The sequence below is a fragment of the Limulus polyphemus genome, unplaced genomic scaffold (assembly GCF_000517525.1).
Source record: "Limulus polyphemus unplaced genomic scaffold, Limulus_polyphemus-2.1.2 Scaffold1100, whole genome shotgun sequence".
Lineage (NCBI taxonomy): Eukaryota > Metazoa > Arthropoda > Merostomata > Xiphosura > Limulidae > Limulus > Limulus polyphemus.
Genome location: NW_013666710.1, coordinates 271,457 through 294,870, shown reverse-complemented (window position 1 = coordinate 294,870; position 23,414 = coordinate 271,457). Strand labels below are relative to the sequence as shown.

Genomic DNA, 23,414 nt, shown 5'->3' with positions numbered 1-23,414 from the left:
TTTTTTTTTTTTTTTCGTTTCTTGACTTCCCGGTCGGGTAGGGCCCAAAGGTTTTCGTTGGGGTTCATGTCAGTAGTTTGGCTCGGCCAGGGCAGCTTTTGGATACCATTTTCTTCCTGCCACTTTTGGGTGTTGCTAACAGTGTGACACGGTGCTCCATCTTCCTGGAACAACGTTGTGTTCTTGTCCACGAAACCCGAGGAATAAAGTGGCAAGAGTCCTTCCTCCAATATTTCGACGTATTTCGTAAAATTTATGTTGCCAACGCACTGCACTAAGCTCGATCTCCCACCAACCTAAACAGCTCCCCAAACCATCACGCTGAAACCACCACGCTTCACAGTTGGCTGCAATATGTTGAGCCAAAACTCTTGGTGAGGCATTTTCCAGACCCACATCCTTCTACTGTCCGAAAATTGAGCGAATATATATATATTGGTCTGGTAAAAATAAAACTTGGGAGAGCAGTGAATTCCGCGTGCCAAGAAAAATTTCTCTCGTGCCATAGGTTCACCATCCCTGACCTAGGTTACTAGTGGTAAGTAAAGGACTATGTATGTAAACCAAATATATTTACAACTATGTTTATTGTATTCCAACGGCTTGATCAAGCTCTGGTGTTGAATGAAGCATGCCGTCGGCATTGGATAGGATGGACATAATATGGTTGAAATGCTATTATTCCCTAAGAGACCGAATAAAGAATATGTTGTGTAAAAACACAATAAGCCTAATAATAGTGTTTTATGTCAAATGGGTTTCATTATAATAGCTTCGTTACCTTAAAAACGGCGTTCACACAATACTTTTTTTTTTTAAAGAACAAAGCGTTGTGCCCACCATAAGAACCCCACATTTTAGCTTTATTATCCTCCCATCTTCCTGAAAACTTACAAGAAGGCTAAAATAGGAATAGTTAACCCTGTGTATATCAGTTGATCAGAAAAATGTGCACAGGGCGTATATACCTTCATAAGGCTGTAATAATGATATGTCGGCGAACAAAAGCTTTATATATTACTCTGTTCGTTTTTCTTGCGTTTGTTGAAGGACACTATTATGATTTCAAAAATCCTTTCGGATCTCCTCACACGCCCCCCAGTGGCACAGCGGTATGTCTGCGGACTTACAACGCTAGAATCCGGGTTTCGATACCCGTGATGGGCAGAGCACAGATAACCCATCGTGTAGCTTTGTGCTTAATTACAAAACAAAACAAACTGTTCGTTTTTATAAATTGTTTATTTTTTAGTGAAAACATTATTGGTTTTCTAAAAGCGAGCAATCTTACTGTTCTTTTGGATATGAAGTACGGTACATAATATATAAAAATAACGTAGTTTTCTGGTTAAAACATTGTCGATTATATGTAACAAAAAACCTACATATAAGATCGTTTATTTGTAGTATTAAAATACTGTTTTCCTGGTTAAACCAATCTTAGTATTGCTTTCAAGATATTTAGCAACATGATATGATTTTAATACAGAAAACATAGTCTGGTAGATTTTTAATAGATGTGTGTATGTTTCTTATTGCAAAGCCACAGCGGGATATCTGCTGTGTCCATCGAGGGGAATCGAACCCCTGATTTTAACGTTGTGAATCCGTAGACTTACCGCTGTCCCAGCGGGGGACAGATATATAATAGAAAGGTTACTTTTATCCCCCAATGTTCCACTGATTAACTGCAGAAACTCATTAATCGATGTGTCCTTGTGATATTTAGGGTTTGAATTGGCCATAAGATGTTATTAAGCTAGACAACATTTACAAAGTTTCTCTAACACAAAAACTGACGCCGGCAAGTTGTTCATTTCTGTCTCATCTGAAGCTTTAATCAAATTAAAAGCACCAGATCTGAACAACGTGTTAACTTGTTGTTATTCTAGAACTCATAATTTGTATTAATATTTCCTTTTGACATTTCAGGTGTGTAATTGCAAGGTGAATAACAACATAACGTTACTATGTAATCAAATTAAGTAACTCATAACAATTTGTTCAAAAGCTTAGAAACTGTAACATCAGTTAAAATAATTAGAAATGTCAAAAATGGACTGATACTTCAATGTATAGAAAAAATCATCATTGTAAAATATAGCAATTATTGTAAAAACATCACTATCAAATTCAGTAAAGCACAAAACATTAATGAAATTAAATAAACTAAGAATAAAGATTGTTCCATAGTGGTTCAACGGATTGCTTCACGGCTTATGACTCCAGCCCTGATGGCTTTGTGGTAAACAAGACTGCTTTTAATGCTAAAATTTGAGATTCAGCCTCTGCGGCGGACAGCCTGCCATTGTGTAGCTTTGTACGAAAATAAACAAATGATAAATAGTTGTTTTAATGACACGAAATAATTAATTCTGGTGTAACTAATGGTGAAGCGTTGTTTCATTTTGTTAATATTGCGTATAATATTTTAAAAATTTAGCAAATAAACGACATTTCTTTTTATTTAATTTTGTATTGTGGTATTTACGTACAAAAAATAGGTTAGATATTAATAACGAAATGCGATTGCAAACTCCAATTGAATAAATGTATAAGTATATTAAACAAATTTGTTTTTTAGTCAAATGTTGAATATTCTTGAAATTTGACTATGGGAAAGTAGCACCTGATTCTATACAAAGTAATTTAACTTTCCTCTAAGTATCATAGCTAAACCTTCTCACCAAGTTGGCGTTTTTTGTTTACATCTTTGACCTTGCATAAACGAGGCCTAACCTAGAATCAAGTAAAATTGAGATCAGATAGTCAAATCGTTTAAAAACTTATCCGATCTTTTCTTAAACATTATTTATGCAAAAGAGCTATGAACTATTTTGATAATAACTAAATAGTTAAATTTATAAAACTAATTAACAAAGGGTTATAATTCTTCTTCATAATTTTAACCATAACCTTTCCACTAGTTATACATTTGTGTAAGACATAAATATCTCATGAGTCTTATGAGAAATCCCTCGGTGGCTTAGTAGTAAAATTGGGGCTTATAACACAAAAAATTGGGTTTTGATACCTGCGGTCGGTATAGTGCAGATATCTAGCGCAATGTATAGCTTTGCGCTTAAAAACATGGAAACAAACAAGTGTTCTAAATAATAATCTGCATTATACCTCTTTGAGAGGGCGAGAAAAAGATGGAATTTTTATTTAGACTTTCATACCTTTTCTTCTTCATATAAAACCATAAATCTTCTAATTTCTTTCTCAAAGTTGATGAATGCATCAGGAGTTAATCATGTTAATTACAAACTTTTTTTCTTCACATTCCTCTTAATTTGTCCATTGCAGCTCGAAATAAGAGGAATGTAAAACTAGCATTTCAGATCTTTCTTTTTGCGTCCAAATTGCTGTCCAAGAGGCCCTTCGTCAATACCATAGCTCATCATTTGGGCTGGATGATGAGAATTAAAGATTCTCTAAAACGCTATTTATATATGAAGTATATACGAAGGACCTGTAGCACAGTAGCTTGTGTGAGACAAAAGATCCACCTGACATGTATTTTTGCACACGTTTGATTTTGAATCCACAATGCACAAATTAAGAGTTTCGTCAGCTTTTGGCGAATTAACCGTAACTTTCAAAGTATTATACTGCATATGTAGATAGTGCATCAAATAATACGTTTGTCTCTTATCGTCCAGCACAACTGGTGAATTCTGGTGGTGAACAAAGGGACTCTTGAGAAGTGACTTGTGTGAGACAAAAGATTGACGCCTCTGACTTTGAATGGATAAATTAAGAGAGATGTGAAAAACAAAATATCTTCAGTTAACTTGATTTTTTATCACAAATTTTAAGCCTATTGGTTTCTAAGTCTTTGCCAGCTTTCGGCGTTTAAAACTTAACTTTTCAAGTGTTATACTTCGTGCATAATTAACATTTCACATAGTCTTTTGTCTTTCATCGTTCAGCCGACCTGGCGAGTTTTGGTATTTAACGAATGGCCTTTTGAGGAGTGACTTGGAAGAGATCAAAGGTTAATGTAGTATGTAATTTTTTACATGCTTCTGGCTTTGAATCCACAATGTACCTACAATATGAAAGGAATGTAGAAAAAAATACATATGCACTTGACGTGATATTTATCACAAATTTTAGGAATTTTTGATTTATTAAAAACTCCGTCTTGATTTTCTCGTCTCTTCGCTCTTAAGAGTCGCTTATATCGAAATATGTTTTTCAGTTTCATTCCTCTCTTCACACTTCTGTTTTCTTTCAAGAGCACAATTACATTGGCGCCGATTTATTCTTTGCATCTTATCTGATGTTTTGTTTTAGTGCTAACCAGTCGGGTTCATGCAACTATAGTACATTAGTGACTTATAATTCTGTAAGTATTCTTCCTTCTTATTTTTCTATGAATCTACGATAAGATAAATGTTTGGCCCTGTGATACTTATTGGAATGTTATATTTACAATCAGTTGAATTTTGTTCCATATAATTTGTTTGATTTGAAAGCTTGGTGACTATCAATTTCTATACATTATTTCAATGTGTTTCGTGAATTAATGTATTCAAACGCATTTCTGTGAGATTCGAACCCCGATAATCAACAGAATGACAGAACTTTGTTTTCATTCTTGTCAGAGGTATAATTTGTTTGACTTATTACTAATAATTAAAAAAATTAGCAAAATGACAATATCTCAATGGATCAAAGTGTTATTTGTAGATCATTGTGAAGCACAAAACATCAAAATGACAAACTTGTCTCTACAGTTTTACAGAGATGAAACTTTGCTGACTATAAGTTATCTTAATCAAGAAAAATGACGTAATGTGCATTATGAGTAAAAGACAAAAAAAGATATTATTAGAGAGATGCTTAGACGATACTTTGGATTCTTCTTGTTAATCTTGTTTCTTGAGGCCATCATATTTCTTCTTTTAAAAAATAATTAGATCATTGGCGTGCTAGAGGTCATACTTTTTATTGACTTACACGTCATTCATTAGGCTGGATCTATTGTAGGTATAATATAATACCTTTATATAGGTTTTGTGTCATCCAAGAGTTTTAAACTCACTTTCTAAGTTTGTTATCTTCGCCACTTTGGAGTAAGACTTGACACAACCCGTAATGTGTGTACATGTGATCGTTAGAGTTTTTACTGTGTGTTAACAACTCTAACAATCACAACACATAGCAACAACTACAACAATCATACTGTATGTTTTCTTTCACTTGGAACTTAAAGCGCTGCTCATCATAACCCATTACCTGTTAAGTTGCAAAGGAAGGCGATTTGCTGCAAATTAAGACCCCTAGTACTCAAATGAGCTCTGAACGCTAATTTAAATTTATGAATATTATTACAAACAATACTGTTGTCATTGTTCGGCCAAGACCAAAGTTATTGTTCTAGAAACTCAATTATTCATCTTGGTCGTGTGGTAAATAGCCTAGCATTGCTCAGGTTGACAACTTACCAGTACTAAATTTGAATGGCGACGCCTTTATAATCTTATTTTACAAAGTGTTTGGACTGCAATTATAACAACTAAGCAAAAGCGAAACATGATTATCCAATACATACTAGATGACTGCCTGTTGAGATATGGCTAACGAGGATTTAAAGTGGTGAAACACGAAAGTCCAACAATACAGAGCTGTTGACCGCCTGTCGAGCATTGGCTAATAAGGATTCAGAGAGGCGAATCACCGCCTTAGTCTATATTTATATATCCTGTGCTAAGGCTAGAAGTAACGAATACATTCCGCTACTACATACTTAAAAGACAGCTTGAAATAGAATAATACAGTTCATCAGTCTTCTAACGAAGAATAACTAACTAAATCCATCCTTTCAGAGCTTTTGGATGTTTACATATTCAAATGAGCATCTGTTTTGATGGATGATATGATTCTATGGAAATGTTTTCTCTGCCAACAGCAGTAAAGTCAGGTAAAACGAACCTTTAAGGCAGAAAGTCCACAGAATTTCAATTTGCAGAGTTAATTACTAAATCATTCATCTTAGAATTAAAGGAAACACAAATGTCATTGAAGACGCGCCTTAGCTTTTTTTGTTGTGATATTTTCTTAACATATGTCTAATTGGGTCTCAAGAGATGCCTGAACTGGGTCTGAAAAGATACATAAGCTGGTTCTTAAGAGATTCAATAGATGTCTAAACTGGATTTCAAAATATGTCTGCAGTGGGTTTTAATAGATGCTTGAATTGGAAAACAAAGGCTGTTTGAACTGGGTTTTAATAGATGCTTGAATTGGAAAACAAGGGCTGTTTGAACTGGGTTTTGATAGATGCCTGAATTCGATATCAAAAGATATCTGAACTGGGTCTTAATATATGCCTGAATTTGATCACAAGAGATGTCAGAACTGGATTTTTAATAGATGCCTGAATTGGAAATCAAGATATGTCTGAACTTGGTTTTAATATATGCCTGAACTGGATATCAAGAGATGTCTAAACTGGATATTAAGAGTTTTCTAAATTTTAAACTAGCTCTTAAGAGACGTTGGAATTTTTATTTTCGTGCTATCGATCCAAATCTATTTAACTTAGAACTATTTAAAGTGTACAATATGTTTTCTATAGGTTTTACTGAACATGTAACTATTTAAGAAGATAGATAATTCTACATTTATAAAACTTTGGTGAAACGTAGAAATTTGTTTAGAGAGTAACTTAGAAATAAGATATAGGCTATACACCTATAATATTATATAATTTAGTCGTCACTGTTTATTGTTTAATTTGCAAGCTAGACGTTATTGGATAGTCTTCATCCTGCAAGAGTAGACTTTCGATAATTATCGCACATTTACAGAAACGTTAAATATACGGAAGTTTATTTTCTGATTAAAAACACCAAAACTGATGTTGCTGGTTGAGTGAGTTACACATTTCTTTCCATCTGTGAATAATAACTGTTTTATTTGGATTTATATAGAGAAGAAACAAAGGTTAATTAAATTGCTGGAGGACATATGTATGTGTAAAGCTGAAGTATTACAAAGTATTCAAAGTGTTAAATACTTTGGAAGAGTCGAACCAAAAAAGTCAAACTTTTTACGGAGATAATAGAATCTTCGCTGCTGTTTGATCTTCTACGTGAATCTAATACCTTGTTAATCCCGGAAGTCCACGCACTGGTAAAGGATTTGCCCTCATAGTGTGTAAATTAAGCTAACTTGCATCAAACGACCACGGATAAAATACCTGTAGAAGATGAGTGACCCACGAGATCAACAAGAAGAGCCTTGTAAGCTCGTTAGTGGCTCAGCAATCCCTATGGTCAAGCCGTTTATACCTTCGATCGCTCATCGTGTATTACATCCATCGAAGCTAGAAAGGTAAGTCTTTCTATTTATATCTACTAGCTGAGGGTACACATTAAGGAAGCAAAAACCGCATGAAGGACACCATTAGATAATGTACCACTTCCTTCTTCCATTTGTTAATAGATCCCTAATGACCTCATTAGATGCTATTGCATACCCTGCTTTGTGAAAGGTAACAATTAACTCATTTAACTTGTTAAGGACTTGTGTCTTTAAATTCAAAGCAAAAAGTTTATATAGAAGTGGAAACGTGTCATATTTCAGGATCTTTATTTCCCTTCTCAGGGAAAAATCCTAAAACAAAATAACCTATTTACATCGTTAGAGAGTTTATAGTTATCACAACACGGTAACAAAGTCAGCCAACTCTGGATGATGAATAATACCCGCGCACGCGCATGCACACACAATGAAATTAAGAGAAAATATTTAGAACTTCAAACTATGTACATTATTAGATCTAGTGTCGTTTTATAATAACTTTAGGTTAATATTTGATATTGATGTTTGTCATCTTAAGCCATATGTGAAAACAAGTATCTTGGTTTTGTTTTACAAGTGCTTTTGGCTTATAGGTTTTAATTCAGTTGTTTCCAAATGTTAATGCAAAACTTTGTACATTATGTTTATATAGTGGTGATGTATTTGCAAGTAAACTGTAGACTAATTTCGAAAACAGTTCATAAAGATATTTTAAAATGATATCTGACATGTATATTTAGCTGGTACTTGCCTAATATGAGATCTGACAGTGTTATGTATTTAGCCGGTACTTGCTTAATATGAGATCTGACAGTGTTGTGTATTCAGCCGGTACTTGTCTAATATGAGATCTGACAGTGTTATATATTCAGTTGTTACTTGTCTAATATGAGATCTGACAGTGTTTGTTTGTTTGTTTTTGAATTTCGCGCAAAGCTACACGAGGGCTATCTGCGCTAGCCGTCCCTAATTTAGCAGTGTAAGACTAGAGGGAAGGCAGCTAGTCATCACCACCCACTGCCAACTCTTGGGCTACTCTTTTACCAACGAATAGTGGGATTAACAGTCACATTATAACGCCCCACGGCTGAAAGGGCGAGCATGTTTGTTGTGACGGGGATTCGAACCCGCGATGCGCAGACTGCGAGTCGAGCGCCCTAACCACCAGGCCATGCCGGGCCTCTGACAGTGCTATATATTCAGCTGTTACTTGTCTAACATGAGATCTGACAGTGTTGTGTATTCAGCCACTAATTTAATATCAGATCTGACATTGTTGTGTACTCAGTTGTTTATCGTCTAATGAGATGAGTACTTATGTACAAGTGCATTGTTTCTCATAGGTCCTAATCACAAGCAATTTTTCCCTTTTGTTAATAAAAGGGTTAACAACAATACAAAACAATAAGTTGAACAACGATAAACATTCCCACTTGTAACTTAATCTAAAACAATAAGTTGAACAACGATAAACATTCTCACTTGTAACTTAATCTAAAACAATAAGTTGAACAACGATAAACATTCCACTTGTAACTTAATCTAAAACAATAAGTTGAACAACGATAAACTTTCCCACTTGTAACTTAATCTAAAACAATAAGTTGAACAACGATAAACATTCCCACTTGTAACTTATTCTAAAACAATAAGTTGAACAACGATAAACATTCCCACTTGTAACTTAATCTAAAACAATAAGTTGAACAACGATAAACATTCCCACTTGTAACTTAATCTAAAACAATAAGTTGAACAACGATAAACTTTCCCACTTGTAACTTAATCTAAAACAATAAGTTGAACAACGATAAACTTTCCCACTTGTAACTTAATCTCTTTCCCACAATGTTAGGTTACAGTTTATTTTTGTTTGAAGATATATATCCGCTCATTTACTTAATTAAAAGTTGCATCACTTTAAGTGCACTATGAGAAAACAGTTTTGTAACAACAGGTTTAAAAGAACAAACACACATGAAAGTGTTAGAATTCATATTATTGGCGGAAATGATTATATTTAAAGGTTTGTTCGTACAAATTTCATGTTCATTTCGCCCCCAGTGGCACAGCGGTATATCTGCGGACTTACAACGCTAGAAACCGGGTTTCGATACCCGTGGTGGGCAGAGCACAGATAGCCTATTGTGTAGCTTTGTGCTTAACTTCAAACAACATGTTCATTTCAGTATGTTTTTATTTTCAGTATTAATACCTTTATGTATTTGACATTTATTGATTCATGAAAAGCGAAATTTTTATCCTTTCTGTTTAAAAATAGCCAAACATGGGCCCTCTGTTCGGGTAATGCCGGCTAAGGACGGCTGTTTAAGAAACTACATATTTAATCAAGACACTGGTTGGTGTAGCGTCGACAACTAACGTGAAAAACTACATACGTAACCAAAACACTGGTTGATAGTGAAGACGACTAAGAAATGCTATCAGTGTACTTGACCGAGAACTCTCCAATATTGATCATATTAAAAAGGGTGTGTAAGAACTATTAAGGTAGAGTTTATAGTTGTCTTTAAGATAATTTAGTTCTGTTTAATATATTTTTTGTAAGGGCAGAGGTTGGGATTTTCACATAGTAGAAATTTTGTGTACCCTCGTTGTCAAAGATATTTTCGTCCGTAAACCTAATAATGCTTGAAACCGCTAGAAATAATGATTGAAACTTTTAGACATTTGGTGGCAAACGACGTCAGTATTTCATTAGTGTGGATTTTTCAAGGAGGGTTCTTCTCGTGTTTCTACAGCTCAGACCGTTAAGAAGGCCCTTGCCGGTCTGCGGATCCAAGGGTCCAAGGTTCCTGTTGCAGCAAAGAAAAAACGATGAAAATCGTGCATTGCAATTTAAAGCTGTCGGTGAATTATAAGAGTGAAGGTCAAGTCTTACTATTCGATTAGAGTAGTCCAAGAGTTGGCGGGGGATACTGTTGACTAGCTTCCTTCTTTTTAGTTTTTCAATTGAAAATTAGGGATATAACATCGCTTCCTTGTTGAAACTTTGAGACCCTGTGGTCTTTTATTAATACTAGTATCACAATCAAGAGGGAACTGAAAGAACATTTTTTTCGTTATGTGATTCGTGTGAACAATTGCGTGAAACCTGAATCAATACTGCTATTGAGCTGATTACTGGTTTTGTAAAAAAGATTACCGTGTATTACATTTGATATATAAAAAAAACACGTTTAAAGTCTTTAACTGATTTAGCCTCCATAAAATTTGCGATTTTTGTTCAGATAATGTTGTTATAGTTCTATAGAAAGATGTATTACATAGGAAGCAAAAAGTATATACAAAATATCTATATGTTGTTTTAATTGTTTCCCACACAAGTTTAATTCACGACCAATATAATTCACAAAAAACGTATAAATAAAGCTTTAAATCTTATATTTATAAAATGCATTTACATGTTTATATTTTATATAAATTATACTAATCGTAATTTAAAACTGTGTGTGTGAGAGAGAGAAAATTAAACATGGTTTATATTCTAGTCACAGTGTAATCTTACAATCTAAATGTTGAGTAGCATTTGACGTAATTTCTAGTTTCTGTGTTGGGCATTGAAACCACACGTTATGAGATGGTGAATAATGATTAAGGCATGTAATATGTAAGTATTGTTACCTCCTTCCTCCTTCAACTTTGGGCATGATTTTGGGTAAAACAAAATTTGCGGCCTGGCTGACTAATGAATGAATATTTGTTGTAAAAATTCTTATCAATGCTATAAGTGTAGCTACCAGTTTGGTTGCCAATTTTGATTTCATCATTTTAAGTCACACATTCAATCCTTTCTTGGCCCCACCTTTTTTTTCACACCTAAGGTGTTTTTTTTATTAGATATCATGACTTTTTGTCAATACACACCAACAAACCACACCAAATATGAAAGCAACACTCGATAATAACCCACATTAACTTTAAAATTTCAACCCTATTATTCGGAAGAGACCTTTACTTTATAGAACCAACCAGATTTTTTTAAATATATGGTATTAGTTTTTGCTCTCTAAAACGGTGTTAAAAGCTTCCTTTATAGTAACGCTATGGAATTTACATTAACAGTTTCATGTCATCACCCCCATGCAATCGGTACAGCCGTATAAAGCATTATTATTTATGCTAATTGCTTAAGCTAATATCACGTTATGCTAAACGCTCTTTAATTAAGATAATTTCATAAAATTTATTAAATTCATTCTGAAAGTTGGCACTGAATAATCAGTAATAACCGTCCACCCGTATGATTATTTTGAAAACTTAAGCTAGAAACTGCTAACATAGTTTGCTTGGCTTAACCAATACTTATGTATCTGCACGTCCTTTCACTTATAGTTTTGCTGCTCTAAATCAGTCGTTTTTAATCCGAATGACAAAAGAACTAAAAAAGGTCTGCTTTTACTTTTAGGTGAAGCTGTGGCAAAAATGTTAGACCTATACCTCACGTGACTTTTTGAGTAGGCGTGCACGAAAATTTTCATCAAATTTGAGCGGTTTTTGTAGAATAACTTTGAACACGTGGCTTATATTTATGTGAAATGAGGCTCCTAATTGTAGGTTGAAAAGATCTATCAGTGTACCAACTTTGAAAAAATCCATCAAAGTTAAGTATGTTTTCTCTCAAATAAATTTCCGTACTTTTGGTGCAAAGAAAAAATAGGAAGAAACTCAATCAAAATTGGAGATATTATATCTCAGGTATCTCTTGATGGATTGCTTTGAAATTTGATATGTGAAGTAAGGGTCAGGTATAGCAAATCCATTGAAAATATATGATAGTTTGGATTACCACAGTCCGAGCTGCAGAAGGTGGAACATCGCTAAACTATCACTCCTGTTAATAACACACAGTGTGTTCTGCAGCAGGTTGTTTTGGCTGCACAACACACTACCATGTGTCTTGATTCATGAACACTAAATACTTTGAAAAAAGAATATGTCCTGATAAAACCTGATTCCTAAAGAACACTAAATACTTTGAAAAAGAATATGTCCTGATAAAACCTGATTCCTAAAGAACACTAAATACTTTGTAAGGTGCAGATGTCCTGGTTTATAAAGAGCACTAAATACTTTGAAAAAAGAATATGTCCTGATAAAACCTGATTCCTAAAGAACACTAAATACTTTGTAAGGTGTAGATGTCCTGGTTTATAAAGAGCACTAAATAGTTTGTAAGGAGCAGATGTTCTGATAATACCTGGTTCATAAAGAACACTAAATACTTTGTCTGGAACAGATGTTCTTGTAATACTTTATCCATTGGATAAACTTAATAATTAAATAAGAAAGTTTAAAGGATAAAAGCTGTTTTTCGAAAGAAACCCTCAAGTGTTGATATGGTGTTTTTCTCAATCTCTTAGTCTTAAGTTAATGAGTATCTTTTTAGTTGCTCTTAAAAACTGAATCATAAGTGCAAAACTTCGTTGAAGGGGGGGTTGATGGCTCCCTCTACTAAGAGGTCAGCAAAAACAAGTAAAGTTGAAGTTACATATTCTATATCATAGCTATATAAAATATTGAATAATTAAACAACATGGCTTGTTTGTGTAATTTACCTTAAGAAACCTTATTATAGCTAAGGATTGAAAGATCTATAAAGGTTGTTTTTTTTTTAGGTGGTGAATGACATCACCAAGGTTATTTGCTTCATAAATGTTTTAGTAATAATGCTTACGGTATTCTTCATCATCATGAATTTACAATTTGTTTTTGCTGCGCTCGCTCTGTTCGTGTACGTGAAATATTTTCCGACGTTCGCTTCGTATTCGTTTTCTTATATTACACAGTACAATATTACTCATTTATCACTGGAACACTTGGCTATTTCTTTATGTTCGAAAGAGACTGTAAACCGTTTCCATAGCTTTTAAAAATTCTATTATGTAAAATGAACGGCCCACTTTACGGGTTACACAATGTAATACAACGACAAGCGTTCAACTCTCTTTCTACTATATAATCAGTATTCTGTAAGTAATGTTTAAAGACGATTACGAATTTTTTTTCATTTCACATTCCCTTGTGTTGTTTGGCTAGGCCTTGAATAATTGCGGTAGTAAAACAAGTAACAGAAGAGAGAGAGATGCGAGAGTTAACACTGGTTATAATCAACATACAGTGTAGCCCCGTTATAACGCGATCGTTGAGGTCCATAAATGTCATCGCGAAACAAGCGGGGTCGCGCTAAATCGGGGTTTTGTAAAAATGCTCTTGAAATATTAAGAGTTATTAGTATGTCAACTGTAACGAGGTCTGTCCCAGGGACCGAGCACGTGTAGAAAGAGTTAATGACCCATCGCGTTATATCCGAACTCGCGTTAAATCGGGGTTTCACTGTACTTGAATAGCATTCTGGTATTGCATACACATTTATTTCCTATGAATAAAAACACATTCTTAAATGTGTCAAAATTTGGCTATCCTTTTGCGATAAGTTGTATAACAACATATTTTTTAATATCATTCATTATTTGAATATTTTGAAGTATCTATTTTTGTAATATTTTGAATGATTGTTTGGTGTCAAGCAGAAAGCTGCAATGAACTCTCGGCCTGTGCTCTCCGCGTGATCAAACCCTGAATTTTAGTATTATAAGCCGTTAAGCCTACCGCTAAGCAACCAAGGAAGCTCTTTTCGGATGAACTGAATAGATGAAAAAAAAAATGATGTGACATCTTCACGGGTCAGCTGTTGTTGATCGGGAGCGTGAGAGTGTAATTTCAAACAAAACCAAAGATATCTCCTTTTTTTTAGTTGAGGTAGCTTGTGCAAACCCGTTCACAAGAATAGAATAAGACTAAGTTTTTTTGGGCCATTCAGCAAACAAAGTTGGTGTTTCCAATACTGGGAAGAATTCGTAGAGTTACGTGGTATATCAAAGAGATGGTAGGTACTCCCTCCGACGCTTCACTGTTCAAATAGTTACGAGTTGTCTGTTGCAGACAACGATGACTGAATAGAAGAATAGAACCCCTAGTATTCTGGAAATCTCGTAAACATGTTGAAAAGAAACATAATAGGTTCATTGCTGGACGAAACAAAACCAGCCGATGAGATATGTACTATGAAGTTGGAATAGCAAATGAACTGGCAGAGGTAATACGAAATTCGAGTGTGTCAACCAACGTGTGAGTATGATAAAGAGCAGATAGATTTAATTTTAAATGTGAAACTCTACTAGCGACGTGATATTGGAAAGCTGACTAATCAGCGTTGCGAATATGTAAATAAAATAAAAAAAAAGATCTGCTTGTGCGCGAAATTAAAAAAACAAATAAACAAAACAGATCTACTGGTCGACCTGAGTCTGTTTCTACTCTAGATGCTGTATTAGCTTCAGCTAACTTTACTTCTCTTCTTTCCAACAGAATGATTTATTTGGTAAGAATTGATCACCTTCCCATCAAGTTTCAACTCAAGAGTCGTCGTATTTATGACCATCCTGATAAAGCTACACGAGGGATATCTGCGCTAGCCGTCCCTAATTTAGCAGTGTAAGACTAGAGGGAAGGCAGCTAGTCATCACCACCCACCGCCAACTCTTGGGCTACTCTTTTACCAACGAATAGTGAGATTGACCGTCACATTATAACGCCCCCACGGCTGAAAGGGCGAGCATGTTTGGTGTGACGGGGATTCGAACCCACGACCCTCAGATTACGAGTCGTGCGCCCTAACCACCTGGCCATGGAACTGAATAAAATAATAATAATTGAAACTAGGGACTCATAACACTGAACTCCATTGTTATTAAATTAAAAGTTTTGCTCTTTATTGATCTAAACTCCCGCTTGCTCAGCGGTAAGCTTGTGGCTTATAATACTATCGTTAAGTTTACGTTTAGCGATAGGCACAGCACAGATAGCCCATGTTTTCTTTAATAATCTTCTGGAAAATCGTGCTGTTTTTCTAAATCTTCTTCAAACAAAGAATTCCCAGATGTGTGGATTATACTGTATATGTTGTATCCTGTTTACTGAGATATAATAGAAACAATAAGGACGATACATGAGAGCGACTTGACATTCATTCTTATGTTATAACAGATAAATTCAAGACACTGCACTTATCTCTACTATTGGTAAAACAATTTGACATAACGCATGACAGTTGTTGTTTTTGTTCTTCTTGAGCTGGTTCACGTTTAGTTCATTGTATAAAACTTCTAAGTTTTCAATCAAAGCTCCTAGATAATCTGCCCAAAATTAATTTTTTTACTGTTAAGATTGCAACTAATTTAATTTTTTTATTCTCCTGTTTATTTCGCAAATGTAGAAGCTATCAGAACGCAACGAAAAGGTTTATTTCTAAATATTCCGTTCGAAATAAAGAAATATTTAATTGTACATAGCCATTAAAGCTGAATTTACTAAATATTTGTGTATGCTAAATAATTTATTGCGTATGGGGTTATTGTCATTAATTTCTAAATCATTTGAAGTTTCTAAATAGCCGTGTACTACAACAAGCTGAACTAGATAAGATATGAATACAAATATTATCGTGATTAGGGAAGCATTGCATCACCAGGGTCCTTTGTGTAGCTTCATCCGCTCGTGTCAAGGATTTGCGGAATGTAACATAATATATATATATACATAATTTTCACAGAGTTATAAATGCGACCCGTTAGGAATACAAATACGTCTAAATTAATATTTCAATACAAAGTGAAGATTTCTCTACATATTGAAGCTACTTCATGCGTATAACATACATCACACCTACAACGAAAAACTGTTCTTCATTAAAAACCTGTTTCATGAGCATTGAGTTTATAAGAAAAACAAATGCCGGTATATTATTGATCGAAAGTTTATTTACGTCGTTTAGAATTCAGCGGATTTTTTTTTTCATTTATTAACAAAATGTTTCTTTTGAATTTCCTCAAATTGAAGAATGCATATTTATATGTTTAGAAATTTCATCTCGTTCTAAGTCACGATATCCGAATTTATACAAAACGTGACGATTGTATTACTAATTTGTTTCTTTGGTTACATCTAATTTACCGGAAATAATTAGAATCGAATATTAACATAACATTCAAAGACATATTTAAATCAGTTCGTCTTACATTCAATTATGAACAGATACTGTTAACATTCATGTATGTTTCAAATGTTTACGTTACAACCAACATGATTAGCTCACTCCAAAATAAGATGAAATTTTATGTATCTATTTTTTGTGGCTAATAAACAAGGCAAGTAATGAGAAAAAAATGAAAACGTGTAAATATCATCGAAAATACAAATACAAACAGGTGTATATGAATTTGTGCTTATATCTATCTATCTGCCTGTCTATCTATATATTCATATATATATATATAATATGAGGTGTGTGTGTGATCCTATTTAAACTACTTTAATTAACTCTAACTCTCAATGTAAATAAAAAAAAAGCTCATTGGTTCAGTTGTTAGCCAAATCAAACTAGTGGCGCCATCAATCCGTGAAGAATGAAACGATTATCCACGTACATTTGATTAGTTATTCATCGGTCATAAATATATCTACATATTGAATATAAAGGTTATTGTTACAGAGGTGTCACAAATAGAATGTTTTACAATCGTATATCTCTTGGTTAATTCATAATATGAAGATGTGTTGCATGAAATTTGCATCATTGAAAGTTTCAGTGCTGCTGCTCTTTCGTAAAGATCAAGATGTAATGATTCCACATAAATATTTGTTGTGAGGCTTAGCTCAGTAAGAAATAACCAGAATGAAATTAATTAATCTTGATTATGTGGTAGGCAAAATTATATTCGAATAAAAGAAAATGTCAAAAAATGAGCATCTGAAGTAATCTACAAACAATTAATTTAAGGAGTTATATAAAGGAAAATGAAGGCATTTGTTTCATATTATGAACTTATAGCATGCTGTTTTATTACTGTGCTAACCAAATTCGAAAGGGTATTTACTGTTATCACATACGCAGTTTTCTTTCTTCACACACACACACAGATTTGTTTGCTTGTTTTTTCTTAGCACCAAGCCATATAATAGGTTATCTGTCCTCTGTTCACGACGGGGACACAGGTAATCGAACCCTAAATTTTAGTGGGAGAAGTGTGATAAGGTCTTCGCTCTGCAGTAAATTGTAATTGCACATCAAATACACGAAATATCAATTGTTAGTGATTAAGAATTGCAGATTAAAAAAAATACACATTGTTAACGTTGGCGAACTGAGTTTTATTTTGTGAGTTGCCGTTTAAAAAGGGACTTGTTCTACAAACATCTTTTCCAAGAACAAATACTTGCTTAACCATGGTGTCTAGAATTTTGAAACAAACATTACAAAAAAAAAAACTATGATTAATCTCATGCTAAGAAAACAACCTAGTTTAATTTGAACTCAGTGTTAAACATAATTTGGCGTTCACTACTTACACAGGCAAGCGAAATATATCATCGAGGAACGAAAAAAGTTAATAGATAACTCAAGTCCCTTGATATTAAATAACTATTTACAGGAGGGATTTCTCTGACACATGACATATAAGTTTATATAACCAGAGGGAGTCTACTTCATTTTATCCTTTCCCTGTTGACACATGACGGATTTTGATTTTTACCAATTGTCATTGGAGGATTATGCTCAGCACTACATTAATCACGAAACTCTCGCTCCCAATGCTCGTGTGTGAGTACAAATGTCTCAGTGTTGATGGATATTATTTTCGTTTTAAGACGAGCAATATGAAAAGAAAGTAATAAAAGCTTCTACGTTGATAAATTATCATATACACTTTATATATTTCGATACCAAGAAACGTTTGTTTGAAATACAAATATGTGTAATACATTTCGATACCAAGAAACGTTTGTTTGAAATACAAATATGTGTAATACATTTCGATACCAAGAAACGTTTGTTTGAAATACAAATATGTGTAATATATTTCGCTCTGATTTTCCAGTTTCTTAACTCTTGGATTGTATTTTCATTTTATTCGTGATGAAACTAACCAATAGCAATTAAAGAGTAAAGCTAAAATAATCATTTTCCAAGCTTAATTGTTAGTTATAAGGTTTAATTCAATAAAAAATTACTTAAACAAATGAACTTATCTTGAATATTTAGTGAGCGAAACGACACTCCCAAGTGTATGAGTGCCGTTTAGTACACTAAAAACTTAAGTTCTAATAATAATTTACACCCAGGAAATAACGTTGTAAACACAATCACTGTGCAGCCTTCATGATAATTGTTATATAAGTTACCTATTATTCAAGATGTTAATTAACAATTTATCAAACCCACATTTATGATTCATACTATAATAGATGGCGTTGTACGTTTTTTTATTATTGTCATGAGGTAATCAGTTATAAAAGTGTCTCAAAGAACTGAATTCATTTCAGTATTTTAGATTTAACAACCAACATTTAGTTCAATACATTTTGTATGTGCTTAAATTATTTTCTCGCTGTCAAACCCTGTGGTAAATTGAATCCCTCGATCCTGTAATAACACCCGAGGACCGATCTTGTTTGTGAGAGGGAAATACAGTGGTAGTTTGAATATTTAAAAAGTATTTTACTATTAAATACTAGTGAGTTTAACTTTACTTAGTAGAGCTATACATTAGATCTCTATTTCGAAACGCAGCTGGGGAAATCAAAACGATTAAAAAAGCCCCTAATCAGTGAAGACTGGCAGGGTTCTCTGTCGAACAGTAGTTTAACATAGTTAATACCCTAATCAGTGAAGACTGGCAGGGTTCTCTGTCGAGCAGTAGTTTAACATAGTTAATACACATGCTTATAATACAAATGAGGAACTGAATTCCAGATCAAAAACAAGTACAGTCTGGACGTCTTCGCTTTAAGCCTTCAGCAAAAATCATTATAGTGTGATTAAAAAGTGGAAAAAAATCAAAAGTAAAGCCTAGCTTATTGAAGTTATATTGTTCATTTTAATACAACTAACTAAAATCAGTAAAACTGAGTCATTTCACCATCGTAAGGAAGTGAAATAGTATGGTTATTAAGTAACTTCTGATGAATATTAAAAAGTAACTTATAAGTTAATGAAGCTAATTCGATGTAATAGATTGACTAGAAGCTCGTAATGTCGTAAAACAATAGGCATAAGAAAAATCGTTAAACTGTAATAATTAGAATCATCAGCTGGAACACTCTCACTGTTAACGATATTTCTGCATTCGTCTTGAGAAGGCGTAGCGTAGTGGTTAGTGGTTAATGTAAAATGGTTGCGGGTTCGAAGCTTGCTCGTGCCTAGCCATTCTGTTCTATATCGAAACACTTTATCTTATATTTGCTTCAATCTACCCAGCAGTAAACTGAGTACTAGTCAATAGCTGGAGGTTAACCTGCAATGGACTGGCATCTCGTCCAGGAATCCAGTATTATTATGGCATCTCGTCCAGGAATCCAGTATTATTATGGCATCTCGTCCAGGAATCCAGTATTATTATGGCATCTCGTCCAGGAAGCCTGCATTATTATTATGGAATCTCGTCCAGGAAGCCTGTATTATCATGGAATCTCGTCCAGGAAGCCTGTATTATTATGGCATCTCGTCCAGGAAGCCTGTATTATTATGGCATCTCTTCCAGGAATCCTGTATTATTATGGCATCTCGTCCAGGAAGCCTGTATTATTATGGCATCTCGTCCAGGAAGCCTGTATTATTATGGCATCTCGTCCAGGAAGCCTGTATTATTATTATGGCATCTCTTCCAGGAAGCCTGTATTATTATTATGGAATCTCGTCCAGGAAGCCTGTATTATTATTATGGAATCTCATCCTGGAAGCCTGTATTATTATGGAATCTCGTCCAGGAATCCAGTATTATTATGGAATCTCGTCCAGGAAGCCTGTATTATTATGGAATCTCGTCCAGGAAGCCTGTATTATTATTCTCATCAGATTGTGACACTGGAGCCAGACAATCAGTATTGGTCTTAGGTGCTTTTAAAGCTCCAACAGATTACCCCCACCCTTTTTTTTTTAAACTACACATCCTTCTGGTGATACTTTGGGAAAGTACCGCCAGAGGACGACTCAATTTACGATCCATAACATTTTCAGTGAAAGTTATTTTTCAACAAGATCTAGCAAACGCAAGGGCAAAAGACACGACCTGAAATATGATGCATTTTATCGTATTCAGTTGTCTAGTGACTATGTAAAAAAATACAGACAGAGAAAGGGGAACCTATCTGAGAATGTCCTTGATTTGTGTTTCCTAAAAGAATTGGTGTACGACTTCACAGAAGCCATGATTATGCTTGTTTATATTCTATTCTATTATCCTATGCTGACACACACACACACTTGTTTAAGATTTGTTTCACGAGGTCTTGTCTAAGTAGTTATTGGTCGGCATGTACTCAAGTCTAGACAAACATACACGTGCTCAAACTGCCGCTCGTTTTTCTCCTCCAGACCTCTAGCACGTCTTCGCAGGATATAACAAACAACGTTAGAGATTGTTTGCAGAAGAATTCATGAGGGAGATGTCATTAGCGAATTTTCTCGAGTTGGAAAGAATTTCTATACGTTGACGTCAAACAAGTGCTGCTGTTAAGCCTGCTTTTCTTCGCGCTGCGTGTGTAACGGGTTTGTAAGGCAGAAATCGATCGCTTCTTTATTATTTACAATTTAAATGAAATCAAGTAAATCAAATGTTAAGTTTCAGTATTTTCGTGATGATTCGAAAAATAAAGTAATATATATATACAGTAAATACCTCAACAATATAGTATTCGAGGTAGCCTTTTTTGCCATTGGCCATATAACATTTATTCTTGGTGAACGTAAGATAAATACATACCCATGACTGTGAATGTTAATAATAATGAAACTGAAACTGTAAGGGCGTGCCCGGACTGTGAATGTTAATAATAATGAAACTGAAACTGTAAGGGCGTGCCCGGACTGTGAATTTATTTAATAATGAAACTGAAACTGTAAGGGCGTGCCCGGACTGTGAATTTATTTCGCGTCCCGTTACTGCAAAACGCCCTTTAAGGTCGTAGGTGCGATATAAGTGTAACAGGCAAACCCCATTATTTGGCCAGAAAAGAATATTCCACGAGCTAGTTAACTACAATTCATTTAGTCTACGAATTCAAAATTAGTGCTGGCTAACGGAAATAGTCTTTGTGTAGCTTTGCTCGAAAAATTCAAAAATAATTACAAAGAAACGAGTATAAAGTTAAATAATCATAATGATGGGACTTTAAAATTAATAAACTTTCATAATGTGAAAGGGTAAAGTAATATGAAATAATTAAATAAATCATAATGACTAGATGTACTTCCGCAGGGTCCCCGAACGTGTTCTGTTTCAAGTGTAAATAAAACCAAAATTAAGAATTAACGAATATTTTTATTTCTTGCTTTTCAATTTCATATGTCACGTTGTGTTGTAGCCTACAGAGTGCATACTTCTTCTCATCATCCATACGCTTTACTGGCGTCACGACAGTACAAATTGCAACGTTAGGCGTCCCTTATGTGACATCATTTTAGTGTATACTGACTGACTGACAACACACTACTGTGATGAGAGTGGTTACAACAGGTAACCCCTCCATTGGGCCTGCGGCCTCCTTTCGGTGAAATAAAACTATAAAATATAGAAAAATATTCACAGTGATCAGACTATGAATTAATCGGATGTGGTAGTGATAATAAATTAAAATAAATTAATATTTATGTCGATTGAACTTTAATTATATGTTCTGAATTACACATGTGGTTGATGTCACCTCTTTATTTATTTACAAAAAAGTATCCTAGTTAACAGGCTACAATGACTGAAAGTTCTAATAGAATTTAACAAGGCTCATAATCTTCAAAAACACGCACTGTTATATATAAACGCTAAGCCTATAGAACCATGCTTAACTCTGTTGAGTTATATTATTAGCGCTGCAGAGCTACTCACCTACTAAGCTACAACAACTGCAATCTGATGTTTTGGATCTTTATGTTTGTGTGGTGTTAAAACAGTTACCATTTCCTGTGGCAATCAAACTCAATTAGCCAATGTAAAGAGTGAATATTTTAAAGTTGTAGTCAACTGTGAACATACTGAGTGGATTTCATTTGTTTTGGGATGGATTATAAAAATGTTATCAATCGAAACTGCCACGTTTTATAATACAGTTGTAAGAAGTAGGCAGATTCGAAGTTGCGTTTGATTTGATTATTATTGATTAATTATTTCTATACCTACCTTTAAAAATTTTTCGATGTTGTCATAAACAAATATTTTAAAACATATTCAGTATTATTCGTGAAGAGGGCGTAGACTGTGATTCCTGCTATTTTTAACGGTTCGTAAAACTCATTACTATACTAATAATTGTAACTAATTGTGTATAAAACCCAACACTATATATTATTAACGATTTAGTTTGACTTTTAGTGACTCTTACGAGAGATGCATTATCAGCGACTTAAAGACTTATAAAGTATACATTATTCGTAATATTATTTTGAAAGGTATAAGTCCCAAAAAGTATACATAGATAATTATTTTAAATTACAAATTAACGACACCTACAAATAAATATTAACACGAGTCTAAGTTACGATCGTGAAAACGAACTTAATTCTTTGTACTTATAAAACCCAGTACACGTCCATCTGTCTTTGGCTGACGCCATGTTTTATTCTGATTTCACTAGATGACGACTGTACGTTTATCTATATTTGTTTGACGCCATGTTTTATTCTGATTTCACTAGATGACGACTGTACGTTTATCTATATTTGTTTGACGGCATGTTGTATCTGTTCTGATTTCACTAGACGACGACTGTACGTTCATCTATATTTATATGACGCCATGTTTTATCTGTTCTGATTTCACTAGACGACGACTGTACGTTCATGTATAGAAGTTTGACGCCACATTTTATCTGCACTGATTTCACTAGATGACGACTGTACGTTTATCTATATTTGTTTGACGCCATGTTTTATCTGTTCATTTCACTAGACGACGACTGTACGTTCATCTATATATGTATGTTGACGCCATGTTTAGTCTGTTCTGATTTCACTAGATGACGAC

At 34.1% G+C, this 23,414-nt stretch overlaps 1 protein-coding gene across 2 annotated transcripts in view; it reads left to right on the top strand.

The window, feature by feature from the left end:
- Positions 1–23,414, top strand: part of LOC106462132 (tumor protein p53-inducible protein 11-like) — a 198,511-nt gene that overhangs the window by 24,468 nt on the left and 150,629 nt on the right. The window contains exon 2 of one of the 2 annotated variants that reach the window (XM_022389285.1): positions 6,945–7,347. The exons of the other annotated variant lie outside the window; for it this stretch is intronic. Coding sequence (XP_022244993.1) covers positions 7,223–7,347 — 125 coding nt within the window. The 5' untranslated portion in view covers positions 6,945–7,222. The remainder of the gene's footprint in view (positions 1–6,944; positions 7,348–23,414) is intronic. 2 annotated transcript variants of the gene reach the window in all.